The 13,511-nt window shown below is 37.4% G+C and overlaps 1 protein-coding gene across 2 annotated transcripts in view; it reads left to right on the top strand.

The window, feature by feature from the left end:
• The first annotated feature begins 1,823 nt into the window (after positions 1 to 1,823).
• LOC117399819 (adenylate cyclase type 2-like) overlaps positions 1,824 to 13,511 on the top strand; it is a 139,995-nt gene continuing 128,307 nt past the window's right edge. Inside the window, exons 1-2 of one of the 2 annotated variants that reach the window (XM_059022282.1) lie at positions 1,824 to 2,207; positions 9,622 to 9,819. In XM_059022282.1, the coding sequence (XP_058878265.1) occupies positions 1,881 to 2,207; positions 9,622 to 9,819 (525 nt within the window). In that variant the 5' untranslated portion in view covers positions 1,824 to 1,880. The remainder of the gene's footprint in view (positions 2,208 to 9,621; positions 9,820 to 13,511) is intronic. The other variant, XM_033999204.3, reaches the window with a different exon arrangement.

Genomic DNA, 13,511 nt, shown 5'->3' on the forward strand with positions numbered 1-13,511 from the left:
TTGTCATTGACATTCTGAGTGCGTGATCTACACTCTGCAAAATTAGAAGTGTAGTTGCTGCTAATAGGTATATATGAACTGTAGCAGGTAAATACCCAAATAATCTAGTAAAATCAAGAATTACATATTTAAAAAAAAAATCTTTATTTTCTAATAAAATGTTACACAACAAATTCTATATGTGTCTTCTTCGCCCCTAACTGGGCGTGTACAACTAACCCTTAACATACCCCAACAAGAACCCCATTGCCAAGCTGCCACATGAATGAAGTTAGGAAAAAAAAAAAAAAACCTTGAATGGTCAATCTGGGCTGGCATTCTACACTTCTATACATATTTGATCACTGCTATATATCGGAACACAATTTTTATTTAAAAACCTCCAATATGTGCATGTGCATCAAAAAGATTAAAGACAGTCACAGTATATGTAAGCTGGGCGTCTTCCTACTGTTATATGTGAGATCCAGAGAACTTAAAAAAAAGCTGAAAAGTGGCAGGAATCTGGGATCAACTGCTGTGTTGGATTTTTTGCTCAGGAACCCAAACTGAATGAAGTTAAGATTCAGATTACACCTGAAATTAGAATGTATACCAAATAATAAGTGAACTTTAACTGCTGGATTCACAAACCCAGAGATGCCAATACTTGAGAGTGAACAAAAAAGCACCTGCCAAGCAAAATGTTGTCAGGACGGTAAAATAGGGTCTCTGAAACTTAATGCAAGTATCTAGTCAAATAAAGTTGAGGTAAAATGTATATTTAGTTTTAAGTGAAATCTATTTTTTCTTACCTGTGCACAAGGGATGAAAAATGTTGTATAGCATATCTTTTTTTTTTTAATGTTCTTGTTCCTTTGGATCCTTTGGATCTCAAATGCAAATTGTTTACACCAGAAAGTCACTCCCTTTTAATTGTTAAAGGTCAAAAAAGAACTATGTTAACTAATTGTTCTTGTTAATTTCTATTTTTGTGGCACCTTCCTTTCCCTCCTGTTTTTTGAGCTTTAATAATAATAATAATAATAATAATAATAATAATAATAATAATAATAATAATAATAATAATTAATAATAATAAATGTAATGTAAAAACAACCGCCTTAATGAAACTGTGCCTTATTTTTGTTTTGTTTTAAGTAAAAAAAGAAGAAAAAAAAAACCTCACTAATTGTCACAAATGTGTTAATAGCTTAAAAAAATGAAATTGATCACATCAATAGCCCAGGGGGACTAATTAAAAGCGGGAAAACACCAATCAGGTGAGATTTTTCATCTGTAGATCACAAATCCCATGTAATTCATTTCTGAGAAGTAATTGCTGTTTTTTCTTGCATTCATTATGCAGGAGTAACCTGTGCTTCACCCTTCTCGTCAGACTTTAAAAAAGACACTAATTATATAGCAGGTTCTAGTCTGGGGGAGTGGTTGTTGTATTCACTAATTTTAACCTTTTGCAGTTATAGTGCTATATATGACAAATAGTTATTTACATGATTCATTACTCTCTTTTTAGCCAATTTACAAGGATACACTGGATTACGGATTTAAGGAGACTATATATACAAACCAACAAAAATTAGAATAATTAGCTTGACATTCTAGGAGTTTGTAGCGAGACAAGAGACTCTGTAGGAGCAAATACAGAGTAATTAAAATTGAAAGAAGAGAAGGGGAGCTGTGTGATATACACACACATACAGCACAAAGCTTGATCATCAGGCTGATCGAGCAGCAGAAAGCTGGATTCTTACAACTGACATCACTTAGTGCAGCTATAGTAAACTCTCCCTCCCTCTCTCCATCTCTCTCTCTCTTGGTTTTTCTCTCTCCCTCCCTCAGTCACTCACTTCATTCCAGTTCAACATGTTTCTGGGACAATGCTACAGACTACATGTCAAGCTTTTTTGCCAGCATATCGGATGCATACAGGTTCATTGAATTTAAAAGAAGTCAGTGAGGGTATAACATTTAAACAGGAGAAGGTAGATCACCCCACACCAGTTTCCATGTGGCAAGAGGCGATGAGAAGGAGACACTCCTTGCTGGATAGGACTGAAAATGCCACGGGTAAACAGAAGTCTACAGATTGGCTATACGAGTCCTACTACTGCATGAGCCAGCAGCACCCTCTGATTGTGTTTCTGCTTCTGATTGTGATGGGAGCCTGTGTGGCTCTACTGACTGTCTTCTTTGCTTCTGGGCTGGTAAGGACCGTCAGTGTACAGTAATAGGATGAAGTGACCGGAAAGCCTCTTTGCTCTTTTTCAGTGCATGCTTGATTAACCCCTTGACAGACCTGCCTGCTATTCTATTACATTTGTTTCCACTTAAGTTCTAAAATCATCTTTATATTACCAAAAATGAACTAAAAAAGCATTTTGTATAAATGCTCTGCAGATAAGAAAAGCATTAGCCAGTATCATAGATAGACAGATAGATAGACAGATAGATGGATAGATAGATAGGTAGGTAGATAGATAGAGAGATGGTGAATTTAGCTGAAAATGTGATGCAACTTAGCTTGTATGCAACTTATAATCTTGAAAAGCATTAGCCAGTATCATACATGTGTGTACAATTACTGTTTTTTCCCTCTGTGTGCATATGTTCATGCATGTCCCTTGAGCAGAAAAAAAAAGTGAATTGTGGCATTTATTGGATGCAGTTAGGTAAAATAATAAAGGATATGTATAAAAAACAGCAGTCAGCAATATATGGTTTTACAATAGTCCTACATTTAGGGCTTAAACCTTTTATTTTTTATTTTCCAAATCTTTACCTCTCTTTAAATGTTAATTAGTAGTTAAGCTGTCTCTACATCCTAATAATGAGAACATTACTAATAAAAGACTGGGTTTAAGATAATTGTTTATTTTTGCTACAAATCAAGGAGACTTTAAATGATGGAGTTGCTATCAGTGTACTCCGTACTGGGTACGGAGTATATTTGTATTCTGAAAAGAAAATCTGTCAGGACAATTCTGTTAAACGACTGAAAATAACAAAAGCACAATGATAAACTAGGCGAATGCAAGAATGAAATGCAATTAGGATCAGCGATGAGCAATTTGTCACGTCTGTTTGAAATAAAAAGTAAGTGAAACAGAACCAGGCTCAGTCCAGATATGAAGGTAAAAACAAGTGACATTGTTTTGTAATTAACAGCTTTTTCTTAGTTTAATTAGGAAACAGAATCGGCTCAAAATAAGTTTAAAGGGATATCATGTGATCAGAAATAAAAACCAAAGAGCTTGTGTCTAAAACCAAAACTCCCTTCGCGGAATGTAAATAATTAGGTAATTAGGTAAATACGGTCTGCGTTATGAAAAGTAAAATGCTAAACTATGGAAGACTACCGTAATGTAAATTACCCCATAGTTTTTGTCAATAGCAATGTTTAACAGTTGTATAAATCTGGCAGTTTTGTTGCTTCTGTACATGGTCATGTCGCTGCGAAAGTTTCTGTCGCCCAATTAAAAAATCACATCACTTCTGGTGTGTGGCAGCCTTTAGTGTTGTTTAATTAAGCCAGTTAAAGGCGCAGTACCTACCATTTTACAATGTTTCATTTTAAAAGCACATTTCCTGTAAAATGTTATTCGATATTACAAAAACGTGAAACCCTTATTTTCAGTCTGTTTACGCTTTTGTTTTGCTTCCCTAAGCTAGAGCTTGCAGATGGCATGCATAACCTCGTCACCTCCTGGGGCTGGGTAGTAGTGAGCACATGCCTGTGACGTGAGTGGCAGTGGCAAGAATAATCAAGGAGGGAGGCAGCTTATGTGCCTGCAGCTGAAAGTACCTTCAGGGAATGTAAACAAACTGGACAGCCAGCTGTCTGGTGTCTGCAGCAGAGTGCACTTAAGGCAAAATGATGGTAAAATGTACTAAACAATCACTTGGTAATCGATTTTCTCATGGGCGGTGAGCAGCAGAAGGTTAACAATCTCGCCTGATAGCTTTTTTGTTTTCACCGCATCCATCTATTACATAAATACAGTATGTCTTGGTTTTTCATGATATATCCTCTCTTTAGTAGAACATTTGACACAGTTGTTGGGCATTGCAGCTTTAAATGTTTTTTTTTTTTTAGTTAATTATGCTTTGACGATGATTGCAGTGCTTATAATTACCACATTACTACTTTATTTTTTTTTTCCTTTTTGTCTACAGGATAACTTTTTTTTAAGTAACATCAGTAAAAATTAGTTTTGTTTACAAACATTTCTATTGACTGAGAGAAACAAAAAATGGGTGCTGCTTTAGTTTTAGTCTCAACCAACTACATGTCTACTATTTTATTGTGCATGAATGCCAGTTGTATAATATTACAATGAAACGATAGTATAAAAGAGCTCTGTCACAAATGTTAATATACCCCCAAAAACAATGTGTTATTATTCTGTATATCAAGGTACTCAGAAACCCAATACCTTTCAGTGCAGAAGACCCTTATCTAATGACCTGAAATGGTTCTTTAATGTTTCTTCTTTGTATCTCAGTACATAATGTGGTTACCATTTTTTTTATTGGTAACCTGCCAGCCCCAGCTTTCATAATTCTGTCTTTGTGGTCAGGAAACCCTCAAGCTGAGTTTCAAATCACCTCGGAACACTTTTGTTTTTAGGCCACATCAATAATAATGAAATGAGCTGTGGTGTTCAAAAACACAATAGGGGATGACAAGTCACATAGGCGATCCAATCAGAAATTGCCAAGTGGAAAATGTGCTATTAGATTTTGTAACTTAAAGTGAAACATACAAATTGCAAGATTCATAAGGGTCTATATTGTTAAATTCAAACGGATAAAAGTATTGTACAGCAACAGTGTAGGCCTGTATTCATAAAGCATTAGTGGAATGGAAAGTTAATTGCTGTCCTTTGTTTTTAAAATAAGAATCCCAGGGCCGTCCGTTATGTGGTATGTTGTGTTGATACAGAGAGGATATCATTGGTTCCACTGACCTCATGCTGTGTAACAGTGCATTAATTATGTCTCGGTATATCATTTTAATTCAATCTCACCAATTTATTAATTATTCAAGCTTAATCTTCTGGGAAATGGAAATGATGTTTGTTGCTGTGTTCCATTGGCCTAATACAAGTTTGAAATAGCATTAAAGTAAAAAAAAAAAAAAAGATTTCTGTCATCAGAAACCTTTTCACAATGTTTTGTTATGCACTGTTACAGAGACAAGAAAATACAAGGAGACTAAGGCTGGGACCAAATCAAAACTTTGATAACTCGCTAATTGCACTTAACAAAACTGTATTTAATAGTGTTTTCTTTTTATGAGTAGAAGAAATAAGATACGCTATTAAATACAGTTTTGTTAAGTGCGATTAGTTTTGATTTGGTCTGGGCCTAAGACTTCTTGTGGAAACCTTTGTCAGTTATTTTTAATATGTTTCTTTTTAGCATAAATGATCACTGAAGCTCCATTATAAAAGCTAAGGCTGAAAACGTCCATATTCAGTGGTGTTTCAGCTCTCAATGAATGTATGTCACTTGTACTTCACTGCCCATTCACATGGACAGACATTATCCTTTTCAATACCATTTTTTTTCCATTGGATAATTTTGTGCAGCTTAAACCCAAAATGCAACTAAAATGAAGCATAAACATAGCATAAACCTCAAAAAGAATCTCCATATCTTTTACAATCTTTTTGGTATTACTGTTATGATATGAGCATTTGTTTCTGGAAATCTGAAATTCTAGGAAGTACCAGGCTTCATGTAGCACAAAAATATTTTTGTCTTAACTGCAAAATCATTGAAGACTGCAACCTCTGTACCTTGTCACTGGTTGTTTTTTTTATTTACATTTTTTATATACCAAGTTTTATTGGCCCTTGCGTTATTTGTTCTAAGGTTGTGTAATAAGCATTTCTTAAAACAAGGTTTGCAATGGGATTACTGTCTCAGTAAGAGGATCAATTTGTCACTTGAATTTCACACATTTTGACCCATGGAACGATGTAAATCAATCCAAACTGGCACTGGTCTACCCCCTGCTGGCGTGCCACGCTTTAAACGTGCATTTCCAAAATCTGGAAAAGTATAGTATGATGATAGTATGATGACATCAAAATTCTAGAAAAAGAATGTTCCATTTTAGGTGACAAAAATCTTTGTAAACAAAGCCTATGACAGAATGTGACATGTGTGGGTACTATTGTAGGCAGTTAATATATTCTTAAAAGCAATAAATTAAGGGACCTCCGAAAACTGTAGGGGATAAAGAGATACCTTTGATTGTCAAGATCTCGGTGGGACCTCTACAATAAACTGTGTCCTATTATAATGTACAAACCCGTTTTCAATATCGCTCTCTGAAAACGATGGCGGATTTACACTTTACACAAGCCAAAAATAGACCACATTCCAGACTGTTCAAAGTTCATAAATCGTGTTTGTTCAACATAAGCGAATGACTCAATACTGGGAATCTCTTCTTAGAAAGATGGTATTTATTAAGCACGCAACAAAATAAGTTTGAAAATAACACAAAACAGTTACACAATTAATATCACATTAAAAGCATTACAATGAGAACTAAGGTTTAAAACAACAATTTACCAAAGAAAAATTAGTACATACTGACACAACAACAAGGGGTCACACAATACCTGAATAGATATTTAAGAGTGTTGTTACCTAGCCTGGAAAGCAGTCACTGAGTGTCAGGGCCCCCAACCTTGATGGATAAATACTGAGAGCTGAGGGCTCCAGGTGCAGTCTTGTAGTTTCTTTGAATCTGAGCGAGCAGGGATCAGAGGAGCGGGTAGGGCTCAGCACAGGGGCTAGAGCTGGGGCTAGGAACTAATGTTTACAGTTGGCTTTTATACTTTTCAAAAAAAGAGATTACTTGAATTTCCCACTGCATGCTCCGACTGGCTATTTTGTAGCTGAATGGGCTTGAAACCTTGATTGATTGCTCCCCCCTGCCTCTGTCTGATTAGTTCATTATCATAATCTGGAAAGGGGAAACTTTTAAAACGTGCATAACTTTTACTAAATAATTCTGATTTTATTCCGAATTCCTGTTATTTTTACCATAAGAAATTACATTTCTTTAGACACCAAATATGTCGGGTTGCGACTTTGGTTAGACATTGCAAACAGTTTAATTCTCTTAGGGATTTATTACCTGGGTTATTCTATGCTTGTTAGGTAATTTAAGAATAAAAACGCTTGCATCTTGTACTCATAGTGGTATTAAATCAATATGATGTGATATTTGTCTTAAATCTCTAAATCTTTAAGCTATTTTACTCTCTTTCAGACTCCTATGCTAAACCACCTTTTTCTCACTAGACTTGGTAATTCAATCGCAGAGACGGGTTTGATTAGCCTTTTGTTTCCTGAGTGCCTGATGCATTCAAGGTGTCAGGTTGATCGTTATCGCTAGGCAAAGCTAGACAAATTAAAGTTCATAATATACAATATCAAAAGAACATAAGAGAGTCCACGACATTTGCAATATATTTGTGATGACAATGTCTATGTAACCTACACATGCATACATCTCCAGACCGACATAACATTTATAATAATGTATATATTTTTTTTGATAATACTGTAGTGTTGCGTGGGAAATGAAGGCAGGCTCGCACAGGTGTTTCAGGTTCTCTAATATCAGCAGTTTATTAAGCTGGGACTCTACACTTGACAGGTAAAGCATGCTGCTTTACCAGCCAGTGGTACCACTACAGCTGAGCAGCGTAGAGCTACTCAGACTGTGACAAAATACTTGAATAAAAGAAAATAAAGTCCAAAGCACACTGTTTTGGCCGTGTGCTAGAGCCAGCTAAGTGCAGTTTATGGTTTCTTCCTTGGTTCTCTTTAGTCACACTTTTCTCTTGCTCTCCTTGGCAGTTTCTCGCCAATCTTTCTCTATGTTCTTCAGCTCTCTCTTTTGTCCAAGCACCAGCTCTCTTTAGTCTCCGCTGCACCTGTTCATCTCAGCAGCCCGTTACTTACCCCTTCCCCCCCATCCCCATCCAGGGCACAGGCCACAGGCACAAGGCACCAATCCCAATCATTAGTGGCTTCCGCTCTCGATCCCTTGATTATTACAACATCTTATCTCCTGATTTGTGACAACAATGTTGCAGCCGGGTCCGCTCGCACAACAAGCCGAGCTTCTGATAAGTGGTGATTCTCCCGTCTCTGATGTCCCTGAACACCTGCTGCAATTGAACCTTTGACTCTGGGTCACAGAAACTTCCCAAACGCGGTTACAGCCGACCCAGGGTTTAGTACACAGCTCCCCCCTTAAAATCCCTCATCCCCGAGGAGACCATCAAAGTTCCAAAAACGGCATGGGGGTCTGGTTGGCATCAGGGTCTTGGCTGCCTAAGTGACCCAGGGCTCCCTGCATCTGCAGGTGGTGGTCTTCCTGGTTAGTTCCCCTACCGCTGCCACTAGTACCCTCAGTGGCTCCCCCGGCTTCCTGCTTTGGCTGTGGAGCTTGTTGCAGAGCAGTCCGGGCTGTAGGCTGTTCCCAGACCAGCACTGCAATGCCCTGTCAATGCCCGATAGTCCAGTCTTTGCCCTGGTGCCAGGGTCAACAGACTTAGTCAAGCCCGCCTCCAATTGGAGGGCCTTCTCCCGCTTAGTCCAAACTTCCAACTCGCAATGAGTTTGAACTGTGCATGGAAAGCTTCCCAGTCGGCCCTGCCATTGAATTTGGGAGACTTTATATGGGTCCCTCCTCTGCTCCTCACTTACGTCACCCTCCTGTGCGACTGGTCCTGGCTGCATATTAAACAGATACCCCCAAACTGGTTGCTGCTCCCTTACATTGGTGGGAATGGTACTCACAGTATCTGATTAGCTGATTGGGTCACCTTATGATACAGGATACATGGACGGAGGTGATTACTATGTAGGGTGTGTTCCGGACCATCTGCTCCCTCAGGTCTCAACTTGTACACTGGTCCTCCTGGCTGCATAGGAGCTATAACAATATAAGGGACTCTCTCCCACCTATCTGCTAGCTTGCCTTTCACTCTATGCCTGAAGTTCCGAACCAATACCCGATCATTGGTCAATAGGGGCACATCCTTAGTGGTCTATCATATCTAGCTTTCCTTTCCGTTCTACACTCACCTACTCGTACCCCAGCTTGTTTATAGGCCCAAGCCAATTGTTTGTGATGCTCCTGTACCCATTGTTCAGTAGTACTTCCTGTGTAATTGGCAGGCGTCCCCAGAGGCATCTCTACTGGGAGACAAGCATGCCGACCAAACATTAGATGCAGCCTAATTCGGCTGTTGAGGGTGGCCTCCCCTGCAACGCATACTTTCTACAGGCTTCCACAGCTGGGTCCTCTCTTGGAATGAAGATAATTTAATTGTGTGTATAAATAGGCAAATGGAACAGGGTCAGGAGAATATTTAAAATTATTGTATTGCCTCTCTCTCTCTCCCTCTATCTCTCTGCTGGACTGGCACCTACAGGGTTTGTAAAACTGTAACTAGAATTTCTGTTTATCTTATAAATTTTTGACATGGAATTGTTAAGAGATAGTCTTGGTAGAATACATCACACAGGCCTCCTAAAAGAGAAGAAGTGTTTTTTTTAATACATTGTTCATTTTGTTTGCAGGACATTGAAGACCATGTAGCATTCGTAATCACTGTCCCCACAGCTCTGGCAATATTCCTGACCATCTTTGTCCTGGTCTGCATTGAGTCAGTGTTCAAGAAACTGCTGCATATTTTCTCTTTGGTAATCTGGGCATGCCTTGTTGCCATGGGATACCTCTTCATGTTTTTTGGAGGAATCATCTGTCCATGGGACCAGGTAAGGATTGCTGGCCTTTCATAATGTGTGTTTGTTTCAGCTTTTAGTAGGTTACAATAAGCCCATCATCATACACAATCAAATATCTACAGTGACCTAAAACAAAAATATTATTTCAGTGAGTGATAAAGCAAAGCAAATACAGGCTAACTTCACTATAACAAACCCTTCTTATAGAACACCCATTTTTAATGATCCCAACAGCAAGAACCGATTTTTTCACTGCAAATTAGCCCTATTAGAGCGATCACGTACAGGATCGACCCGGATACAACGATCTCAGTACTGACTGACACTGAACTTTCTCTAGTGTCAGGTGTGTTATTCTCTCAGTGAAAACAAAGACCATGGTTGACTAATTCAAAGATTACGTATTGTAGTACGAATCATGCCTGATGAATGCAATCGTTGCCTGTCCATCATCTTCACACAAACTGCAACCAGACAATCTACGCTGGATAGTTTTTCAAAAGAAAGGACATGTAATTACTGTATTCAGCATGTAAGTGTACATTCTTTCCTTTTTTATTTGTTTACTGTTTTCTTTTAAACATACAACAGGGAGGGATTAGTGTTGGTGTAATTTATATGTGGAAACGGGTTTGTTTTGTGTGCTTTTGGAGTTGTTATGTTTACAGACGGGTGCTCGATTGAGACTTGCTGCCTGTCTGTCTATATGTCCTCTGTGCGTTACCATCGTTTGTAGCGTCACATGACCCGTTTGTTTACTTTCTGTTTTATGTTTAATAAATCTTGCGCACCTGCGCCTATGCCAGCGTTTCAGCTCCAACTCCTCTGTCTTGCAATGCGGTTACCCACACATGTGACACGAGTACCTTGTCACAATACCGTTTAAATGTCGATCAATGTGAAGGAATCTTCATAAAATTACTATATAATGATGTTCAATTCAAATTTGCCGTTTTGTCATTATTCTGATACAAAAAAATGCCAAACCCTATTATAGTGAACACCCTGATATAACAAACATTTTTCCAGGTCTCAGGGGGGTTCGTTATAGTGAAGTTAGCCTGTATAATGAAATGACACCACCTTTTGCATGACGTGTGTGGGAGAAATTCATAGTTATAAATTGAATGTACTTGGTAAAATGACATTTCCATTTTTAATCTATGAGAGTTGAGATGCTGTGATGCTAATTAAGTTTGTCTTCACCCAACTTTCCTTCCCCCTGCAACACTGTTGATTGATCTACTTCAAATGACTAGATATTGGTAACAGGGTGTGGCAGAGTGGTTGCAGTGTGGAGGTGTGGTGACGTCACGGACCAGGAAATGAAACAATAACAAAGTTTGTACTGCAAAACAGCGCTGCTGTGCTCGTATTTAAGAATTAAACAAAATAAACAGTGTAAACAAAAAGAACGCACAAAACAAAGCAAAGGGCACTCTGGCCAAAGTAAAACAAACACAAACACTTTCAAACAAGTATATTTTTGATATAGCAATTGTTTTTCTATTTTTAGACTCACGTCTCGCCTCTGACACTCCCCTTCTAATAAGCCTGGAGTGCATCTTTTTATATTCTGTGGCTGAAGTCTTAATTACCTAATTTAATACAATAATTACCTTAAGGCTCCAGCCACAGTCCCAGGAGGGCTCTAGGGAAGGGGTTTTAACCCCATCCCCACTGACTACACATTACAAGACCGGCTTTTTCGACGGTCTCAAACAGTGAGTAATAAGACGGATGGCTTTGTCCGCCTGCATAATAATAATAATAATAATAATAATAATAATAATAATAATAACAAATGAAAACATACATAAATAAATACACAAGAGGTGGGCACTTTTAGATTACCTGCTGTGCTGATCTTTAGTGTTGTATAAACAAACAAAGCTGATTCTTATCTTTTAATTAAGAACGTCTGTCTGAAAACCAACATACAACTTTCTTCCTATAAAGGGTTAAGAAGGGCGACAACTGGTGGATACGAGGTGCCATGATTCCCGCCCATGAAATGACTGAAACTATGATTTCAAACGTAGTTTGACGAATGAGTAATAATATAACTGATTAGATTGTTTACAATAATTGTAATAACTAATCTTCTGGATGCAAGTTTAAGAGTTGTTTAAGTATGTTTTCTCAATAAAATTGAAATGTTTATTTTTTTTAATGTAGTTTAAAGTTAAACAAATTCTTAAACTATTTTCCTTTAATTATTGTACAACGTGTTTAACACGCTTGTAACAGTAATTGAATTAGGAGAATGAAACTGAATTTTGTATCCTTCTATGATCACTATACCTAAAGTTCTATCAAAAAAAGTTGTGTTCTATACATTTTACTGTTATTTCTCCATTGAGGCGGGGCTGCTGCTAGTGTTGATGACACACATTGCTTGTGTAAAAGTGAAACATCATTCAAATTCTTTAATCCAATGAAAGGACTGGTTTCGGTCAGGGATTAGATTTACCCAGGAGAGATTGGACCAAAGTAAACTCCTCTTTGGGCACTATATTTAAAGCGAAACACAGATGAACTCGTTCTCTTTCTCTTGGATCCTGACTCATCTCACAATCATGGGGTTTGAAAGACTTTAAGATTCACATAAAATACTATTTTTTGGATAATAAATATCTACATGCAAACCAGAAGTAAAAACGTTTAATTATTATTATTATTATTATTATTATTATTATTATTATTATTATTTATTTATTTATTTCTTAGCAGACGCCCTTATCCAGGGCGACTTACAATCGTAAGCAAATACATTTCAAGTGTTACAATACAAGTAATACAATAAGAGCAAGAAATACAATAACTTTTGTTCTAGTGTGACAAACCACAATTCAATAATACAGCAGATAATAGTGATAGTTACATCAGGATATGATTAAATACAAAATACTATAGGTTAAACACTTGGCAGATTACAGTATTCTGAAGTACAGGATTAAATGCAGTAAAATAGGGGGCAGATAAGAGCAAAATAAAGCACATTTAAATGAAGGGTGATAGTGTCCCAGGATACAAACAGAGGAGTTCTACAGGTGCTGTTTGAAGAGGTGAGTCTTAAGGAGGCGCCGGAATGTGGTCAGGGACTGGGCAGTCCTGACATCTGTAGGAAGGTCATTCCACCACTGCGGAGCAAGGGTGGAGAAGGAGCGGGCCCTGGAGGCGTAACACTCTGCTAAGATTAAAAAGATAAACAATGTTACTTTGATGAATAATTGAAACAAGACAATACTTGAACAAAACGTATGATATCGTGTGTATTTGAAAACAACAACTACAACCATCGGAACCATTTAAACATTGATTGAGTTTATCCACACGTTTTGAAGTAATATTACAACTCAATACTAAATGCAATTGAAACTGCTTACGAACTAAACTTGTTGAAATATAACGCAGTCTTCATTCCATCTAGCACAACAGATGCTGCTTAACACCGTTACTGTACGTAATGTGCACAAATCCTGTATGCACATGTAGGTAACCATACAGAACCTTTGTGTGTTTAAATGTCCTGCTTGTGTCTGTACTTCTGGTAATTCTGGTACCATTATTTCTAACTTTTATATTCTTCTCACTTTTGTGAGCCTTAATAAACTTAATAATTTATATATGTTGAGTTTCTTTTTGCCTGTTAGGAGTACTAAAGTAAGCATTAATGATTGATTTGAGATCCTTAAACCTATATATTTAACTTTTAATGT

Source organism: Acipenser ruthenus, chromosome 4 (assembly GCF_902713425.1).
Source record: "Acipenser ruthenus chromosome 4, fAciRut3.2 maternal haplotype, whole genome shotgun sequence".
Classification (NCBI taxonomy): domain Eukaryota; kingdom Metazoa; phylum Chordata; class Actinopteri; order Acipenseriformes; family Acipenseridae; genus Acipenser; species Acipenser ruthenus.